The sequence below is a fragment of the Cavia porcellus genome, unplaced genomic scaffold, assembly GCF_034190915.1.
Source record: "Cavia porcellus strain 051 isolate PalLab524CR breed Dunkin Hartley unplaced genomic scaffold, mCavPor4.1 scaffold_13, whole genome shotgun sequence".
NCBI classification, from domain to species: domain Eukaryota; kingdom Metazoa; phylum Chordata; class Mammalia; order Rodentia; family Caviidae; genus Cavia; species Cavia porcellus.
The window spans coordinates 33,369,689-33,378,234 of NW_026947496.1; the positions used below are offsets into that span (position 1 = coordinate 33,369,689).

Genomic DNA, 8,546 nt, shown 5'->3' on the forward strand with positions numbered 1-8,546 from the left:
TGAGAGACCTGCGTCAGCACTTTCTTACTGAGGCTCACTTTAAAGCGGTCACCCACTTGAGGTGTCATCCCAGTTGTTTCTCTTGAGGTTCATTGTTTCTGAAGTCATTCTGATTGCATTGTCCTGTTGTGGCTTTCTCCTGGCAGGTGCCCCTGGAGCCTCTGCACTGCCACCTCCTGCCTTACCTGGCCCTCATGGTGACCTACCGAGCCAGGTCTCTGCTGAACTGAATGGGGCTGTCACGGTTTTGCTGCAGCCTGGCCCTGTCTCCCTGAGAAGTCCATCAGATGTGCCAAGGGCCGTCCCACGCAGGGCACAGTCCCAGCCTGCACGGGCAGCCTGTGGCAGGGACCACACGGGGCCAGGCCCTGCCTGTGTCCTGGGTTCCCAGGTGTCTTCCTCACCGGGCACCAATGTGGATGGACAGAGGCAGGACTGCAAGGGGCCTCTGTGCCGGATGAAGAGCCCAGCTCACCAGCTGTCCATCTATGCCCTGGAGAAAGAGTTTCTGACTTAAGTGCCTTTGCTGGGAAAGCATTACTGTTTCAGGTGAACAAATGCGGACACCGTTTGTGCCTTTGAGGTGTGTCCTCTTGCTGTGTGTTGGAAAGCTGCCACCCAGTGACTCCATTAGGAATAGAAACCAACTCCAGAGGGGCACATGACTGCTTTTAATTGTCTGTATCCTGTCCCCAGGATCCTACCTAGTAATTTGAAATACACAGAAGTATAAACCAAAAATATGCCCCAGGTAAAATTGTGCTGGGTGGAATTCCCTTAAGCACTTTTGTTTTTTTAACTTTTATTACCACATGTTCTCAGTGCATAGTGATTGCATTCACTGTAGGGGATTGGTTCATGCACGTAATGCATTTCAGTTCCCTTTTAAGCATTATCTTAAGGCCTTGTTTTCGTATCCGCACCCATGAGCACGCAGTGAAATTTTGAAGACACTTGTCTTTGCTTGCTTGGTTTCTTCTTTTTCTTCAACTTGTCTCTTCTTGTTTTTAATTTGTGCAGCACAAAGTCAAAAAATAGTTACTGGTTTCTTGGCAGTGATAGTGTGATATAAGAAAAGATACCTTATATTTACAAAAAATCTGTTGATTATAACAGATACAGAGTCCTGTTTAGAACACCTCCACCATAGATTTCTGATGCATAAGTATGTCCAATTTTGCCTCAATTATACAGTATTTTGCTTTGATAAACTATTGAAGGTAACATGAAAGTTTTGCTGGTTGTAGCTGCTAACCGTTTTGCCCACTATAATTCTAAATGGATGCTAAGGATCAGCGATTCATGGTGGCCAAGACTGCTGCAACCCCAGAGTGAGCCTCGGGATGATGTATTCCTGCAGACAAGCCTCTGTTGACTTGGCGTGAATAGCAAAACTTCTTCATTCTCTGTGTCATATACATTTTATGTATGATGAGTTACAAATGCCTGTGTTCATAGATATTTTGTATTATAAACATTGATGTCATGTAATTTTCCTTTTCTCTATTTGTGTACACAGTTATTCTAATACAAAGACTAACACTGCCCAACTCAAGGAATTAAAATTGTAAGAATTTAAATTCTTTTTGTTATTACTTTACATTTCATTTAATTGTGGATGTTGGACATCTATTGTAATAAGCATTTATGGTGGAAATAACTATTATAGATTATTTCTAGAATTGTTAAATGTGTCTTGGATTATCAGATGAAGATTTTAAATGAGTGAAAGATATTTATGGGTCACTTTTATAATCATACAAATGGCCTGCAGTATTACTGGGACAGGAAACATTCTGCAAGAGCTTGGGGATTTTGCTTGGGTTTCTGACCTGCTGTGTTTCCCTTCTGTCACTAGGTTACGGTTATTCCAATGCAGACAATAAATGCTTAAAATTTTACATGCAGTGAAGAGCTAAACTACAATTCTTGCTATTTCATTTAAAATTTTAACTTGGTTAAGGTTTACTCAACTGCAATTGCAGCAATTTAAGGTAAATTAAATCAAGTGTGAAGAAATTTTAGTCACTGCATAGAAGTGTCCCTGCACCAGTAGGGACAGCACTCATATAGCACTGTGTCATAACAAAACAACCCTGCATTTCAGATTCTTACAGCAAAGACTTGTGTGCTTATCATGTTTTGTGGTATTATTGTTTGTTCTACAATTTGGCTTCATTTTTGAATTGTTTGTTACTAGATTATATAATAATGATTTGCTTTCCTCAAAACTTCATCATATTTAACATCTGGTTGGCTGCTTTATACAAAAGTCATTTGGAGGATGTAGCTTCTAGCTAAAAATGAAATGGATTCAATGCCCCAAATAATTGTGTATAAGAGAACAGGTGTGGACTCTCTCCTCAGTTCTGCTCCTGCCAGGACACCCCTCACGTGTGTGTATGGCAGGTGTGAGTAATGTCAGATATGTGTGTGTGTGTGTGATAACAGGGTGTGATAGGTGTGCATGTGAAGTCTGGATGGATGAGACGCTTGAGTGTGAGTGGGCGTGGTGTCCATCTGTCTTGTCCCTCTCTGCTCTGTCCCAGCTCCAGGTCAGCTCTTCCATTATGATAAGGTTAGAAATGAAGCTTTGTTATTTAGATAATTGCGATATGAAGATTCACCCCACGTGTTACTGCAAATAGTCACTTATTGCTATGACACATGGACACTTGTGACTTTTTTATGTGTGGTCTACTTAGAAGAATCTGTTTATTATTTTCACATAGGCTTAATAGCTCGCCAAAAGATCAATGAAGCTGACTGCTGTTTCTGAACAATTAAGGTGCTTCCCTGCAGAGACTGGAGGAATGGGCCTGATATGCTGTATTATAAACTCTGTGAGATAGATTGTTTACATTCATTGTCTATTTTTCTAATAAACATTTTTATAGCTGTTCTGTTTGTTCCATGGCTTTGATCTACTCCTGATGATTGGGACAGTGATTTGTAATGGTTCTTTTATATACCATAAGGAAAAATGTGTTAGTAAAGATGATTAGTACTTAATAAGCCAGGTAATTACCCTGCTAAATTCATTAAATTGAAGAACACAGGATTGAATGCTGTAAAGAAAATTATGAGGGAATATTTTCTGTAAAATGTTTGCTTTATACACACACTGAGAAGTTGTGTTTTGTGGTGAGAATTTGATCACTGGGCTTTTGGAAGACATACTTCTGTAGAGTGGAATTAGTTTAAGAACAACATCTCTGGTGATGCTGTAGGAAGGTGAGTTATGAATTATCTTAATTGGTTTTTTAATCTTAATTGTTAACCTGTTGAAATTGAAAGAATTTCAAACATCACCCAAAATGTGGTAATTCTCCCCAGGAGCTAGGGAATTGGTGAGCTGGGATACAAGACAGGAGAACATGAAAGCCCCCTGCGTCACCCTGCTGTATAAGAAAGAGGAAATGAAGTTTAATATCTGTGTTACATCTGCCAAGCATCAGTGACCTTCTTAGAGGGTCTGAGACACGTCCTGAAATTCTCTGTAAAAAGACTTGTAAGCTACACAGTAGTACATCTAGTTCATTAGAAATGTGACAGAAAAGTTTGGTAAATTTCTCAGGACCCAGCCTATGTGTGTCATCACCATGTACTGTCATACCTTTTGTGACTGTAAGCATATAGAGGTCAAGCAGGTTACATGTGCACTTTCTAAATGGTATCTAAAGTTAATGTAGTTTCTTAGAAAAAAGTTAAAAGGTCTTGAAATCAGTGTATGCTTATTTAAAACTAATGTATTATGTTAACTAGCAGCGGTTAATACAGTGGGGTAGTCCCTAAGTGTAAAATGAGATGATACTAAAATAAGCATGCATAACCCATGCTTTTAAAACTCAAGAGTATAGTCCGTGCTTGTATGCTTTTTTTTTTTTTTTTTTTTTTTTTTTTTGAGGCAGGGTTTCATTATGTGGTTCAGGCTGGCCTTGAACTCACTTTGTAGCCCAAGCTGGCCTTGAACTCACAGTGGTCCTCCTGCCTTAGCCTCCCAAGTGCTGGGACTACAGGTGTGCACTACCATGCCTGGCTTAGTCTGTACTTTTAAACACGGGAAAAAAATGTTAAACATTAATTGTTTTTCAATAAATGTAATAGAAGTTGTAACATGCTAACATGTTCACCCTAGGTAGCTGAGGAGAGTGGTATAGGCTATATTTGGATTGTGGAGGACTTTGAATGCTGGCCTAAGGATCTGACCCTGTATTTGGTATTTAAAACAAGCAACTGCAGGTTATAATTTGGAGTACATAATAGGATTTTCCAGAGAGACTGAACTGAGAAGATACATGTCTTTGAAGAGATTTCTAAGAAAGTGGCTCACATATTTGTGGAAGCTGCCAAGTGCAAATGTTGGAAGGTTTATGTTGCAGTTTGTGTCCAGAGGCTGTCTGGAGGCTGCAAATCCTTGATCAAGTTGTCAGCAGGGTTCTTCTAAAGTCTCCCTCTTGGCCTGCAGATGGCCATCACCTCCCTGTGGCTATGTGGTTGTCCTAATTTCCTCATCTAAAAGAGAGCCCAGGCCTACTGAATCAGAGCTCCCACCAATGACCTAGTAACCTCGCATTAACTTGGTTACCTCAAAGATCCATATCATATTACAGTCACATTCTGAAGTGCTGGGGGGCAGGGTCTTCCATATAAAAACGGGGCACAAGCTCAGTCCACTAGAGGGTCACATGTTCATCATGACAGTGATGTGTACAGTAGGTCAACCAGGAAGTATTTAAGTCCTGAAAATAAAATGTCATCAGCTCTTACAGCAAAAATGAAAGGAGCCAGTCAATGAGAGAAGCTTACAACCCCCATATTGAGCACGTGTGGCTGCAGGAGAGAAGGGTCAGAGTTTGGCTAAAGTGGAACACTTGGCCACCTGTGGGACCATGAGCCACATCAGGGAAGGAAGCAGTACAGTGCTTTGGTAGTGTGAGGATCTGGCTCTGGACAGGCTGTTTGCAGTTCTGCATGATGGTACTTAGCAAAAACCACCAAAATTTAGAGGACTCAATTCTCCCACTCTGACCTGTCTCAAACCAGTCACACCTACCAGGTGGGAAGAATGGAGTCCTCTAAATTTTGGTGATTCTTGCTAAGTAGTTCAGAGCAGGAATGGAAATAGGAAAGCTCTCTGGGAAAAAAGTAAGAACAGCCAGAGCCTGATACAAAGAGGAAGAATGAAAAATACCCAGAGAAAGGAAGGCAGGAGCTCCGCAGATGCTTCCTGCATCCATGAAAACTTCATGAGCAAATCCTGAGAATTAGATCAATCCCTGGAGCCACTGCTCCAAGCAGGTCATCTATGTGATGTTTGGGTCACAAGGCAATAGGAACAAAAATTATTGCCAAATTAATGGACTTCAATCATGTTTGCATCCTCCTGCTGAAAGTGGAAAGAGAATTTGAGTGCTCATCTGTTTTATTATTAAATATAGCAGCCCTGTCAGATCCATGTGGCCATAAAATTCCAGGAAGCAGGTGTCAACACATGAATGCACAAACATGGCCCAGCTCTGGTTGCCTTGCATCTTCTGTTCTCTCCTAAAGAAGACAGCACAGTGGTGCACACCTTATTTAAAAGTTCCTGTGATCATGGCTGATGGTAGAAGTTAATGCTGAATCTGTCCATCATTTGACCTCACACATGCAGATAAAATTTCCAGGTCCCCGTGGCCATCTGGCCTCGGCTGCTCCTATTTATGGTTGGAGAGCTACTGTCAACAGTGTTGCATACCCCACTGTGGGTCCAAGCTGGCACTATTTGCCTACTGAGAAGTCAGGCTAGTGATGCAGCCTCTAGACACATAACTGCACTGCTCTGGATGTCCAGAGCCTAAGTATTCTCATTAATGTCTCCTCTAAAATGTTTTAACTTCATTCACTGAGGAATGCTTTCCATAAGAAACCCGAATCAAATTCTACTGCAGGAAGTCTGTAGGAAAACACTTATTTGAAAACCAAAAAGCATTTTACTTAGGTTGGGTATGAGCACGTGTGAGCTCCAGAGACCCACTGCTTGCCTGAGCATGGAAAGGATGTTTTTGTTCCCTTGCTTAATAGGCACTGAACTGCCAGCAAGACACATTTTTTTCTTTGAAACTTGTAGTTCTATAGATGCAAATATGATTGAAGTCCATGAATTAAGTAACAACTTTTCTTCCTATTGCCTTGTGACCCAAACATCACATAGATGACCTGCTTCAAAAGTGGAAAAACTTGAGTCTTACACTGGGCCTTCTGCCTCTTGTGCATGAGGTGGCGCTGTACACATGCGATTTTGTGGACCAGGGAGACTGGCTCAGCTCACGTGTGAATTTGCCAAAGTTGCACCCTCAAGAGAAAAAAGCAAAATAATGGATGTGATTTGGGAAAGTGCTGGAAAGTGGAGGGGAGCAGAGGAAAATGATTTTTAAAGTACTGTTCACACAGAAATGAGGAGACCTTTATATAATTCTGTTCCAAATAGGAAGACAAGGAGGAGCTTCACAGGGGCAAAAAAAACAAACAAACAAACAAAAAAAGGCTACTTCTCAACTATCCAGCCCAGGTGGGAGGGAGCTAGAATATCACAAACAGGACTGTCCTGTTGTCCTCAGACTGCCTTGCTGCCCTCACCAACACTCAAAAATATCTGCATAGAAAGTTTCCTGTGAGGTCACTCACTATAAATGACCACACTGCAGTCTGCTCTGAGTACTGACACAACACAGCACATAACACACACATATGCACACTTATGCCTTACAAACGTGGCAAGCACAATCACAGTGCATACTTACATATATCACATACAATACACACTCACAATGTACTTAAATACACAATCCATAAATTCATACATAATAAACACAGTACACATTCAAACACAACACACACTTATAACACACTGATACAGTACACATAAAATGCATTCTCAGACCAACACTATGCAGCTTATGAAAATGACTCACCTGGAAAGATAGGGACTAGATAGGGGATTCCCCTCCAAAAAAACACGCTCAGACCTCTTGGTCATCTTCTCATTCTCAAAGGATACAGGAACAGCAATTTTTAAAACCTCCAAGGCATTTTCCTTATTAACAGAAGGGTAATAAAATTAAAGAATTATTAAAAGTTTACATGCCTTAAAGATTTCAGTCTCTTGTCCATCATAAAAATACATCTGAGATAATGGTAGAAATCACTTGATTTGCTTTTGTCACATCACTGTGCTTGCATTCTCTTTGGTTCATATAATTATGACAAGTTATCCTGAAATGGTCTGGGTGGGTGCAGATCCTTTTTAATGCATGTCTAATGCTATCACAAGGCTATAAATGCAGGATTTTGTGGGTACTTTGGTTGGTGGCAAATGCCCTACATCTTTGATCCGGCTTCAATAGTGTCTCAACTCTTGATTCCATTCTGTGTGGTACAAAATTTCACAAAAACAAAACAACACATTTCTTCTTCTCAACAGGTATTAAATTTACACTTGTTAATTATGCTTGGGTTTCTTGCTTCCCTGTGATAGACAGGAAATTAAAGACCAGGGGTATTAGAGGGCAAGCAAGAAACAACCTCCTGGGAGACAGCGATTGCTGGGGAGTTGTGAGCACACACAGGGCCTGGGTTGCTGACACTCGCACAGCCAGAGTAGATGGATCTCACTGAAAATGGGAGACATCAACTGGCAGCCCACAAGGGCCACCACTTAAGACAAGACTGGTTTTCACATTTTACCCTAAAATGTGCAATAGGAAAGTTTCTGAAGTACCAAACTCACCTGCGAATAACTTAATGACTTATCATGACAAAGCCCAATATCCTTTAAAGAATAATACAAAATTTAGCATCTGGTAATGCAAAATTCACAATGTCCACCATCAATAATAAGAATTAATCGATGGGCTAAGGAACAAAAAAATAAAACCCATCACCAAGAGGAAATAAGCAACAGAAAGAGATTTATAGATGGAAGATGTGATAGAATGTGCAAGTAAGTCTGCTGTTAGCTGAATATGCTCAGTTACCTAAAGGAAAATATGAACCTTATGAGAACAGACATGGAAGATATAAAAAAGAAGTTCTACCACAGAATATAAAAGTGACGCATGGATTGGGATCTGCAAATCATGTATCTGATAAGGGATTAATGTCTAGGATTTATAAAGAACTTCTACAACTCAACAACAAAAATAATTTTTCAAAATGGCCAAAAGAAAAAAAATAAATATTTTTCCAGATGAGATATACAAATGACCAAAAGATACCCGGTATCATTAATCAGTAGAGAAAAATAAATCAAAAATATAATGTATCACTTTATTCCTATTAGGATGGATATAACATTAAAAAATAAAAATTGTTAGTGAGGATGTGGAGAAATTAGAAACTTTGTATGCTGATGTTAGGAATTTAAAATAGTATGATCTCTGTGAAAAACATTATGGCACCTATTCAAAAAATTAAATATAAAAACCAGGAATAGTGGCAAATTCCTGTGACCCTAACATTCTAGGAGACAGAGGCAGGAGGATCTTAAATTCAAGCCTAGTCTG

The 8,546-nt window shown here is 40.1% G+C and overlaps 1 protein-coding gene across 1 annotated transcript in view; it reads left to right on the top strand.

Moving 5' to 3' along the window:
- The window catches only part of Map3k21 (mitogen-activated protein kinase kinase kinase 21), a 42,205-nt gene extending 39,304 nt beyond the window's left edge, over nt 1-2,901 (top strand). Inside the window, exon 10 of the mRNA XM_013156274.2 lies at nt 147-2,901. Within this exon, the coding sequence (XP_013011728.2) occupies nt 147-517 (371 nt within the window). The 3' untranslated portion in view covers nt 518-2,901. The remainder of the gene's footprint in view (nt 1-146) is intronic.
- The last annotated feature ends 5,645 nt before the right edge of the window (nt 2,902-8,546 follow it).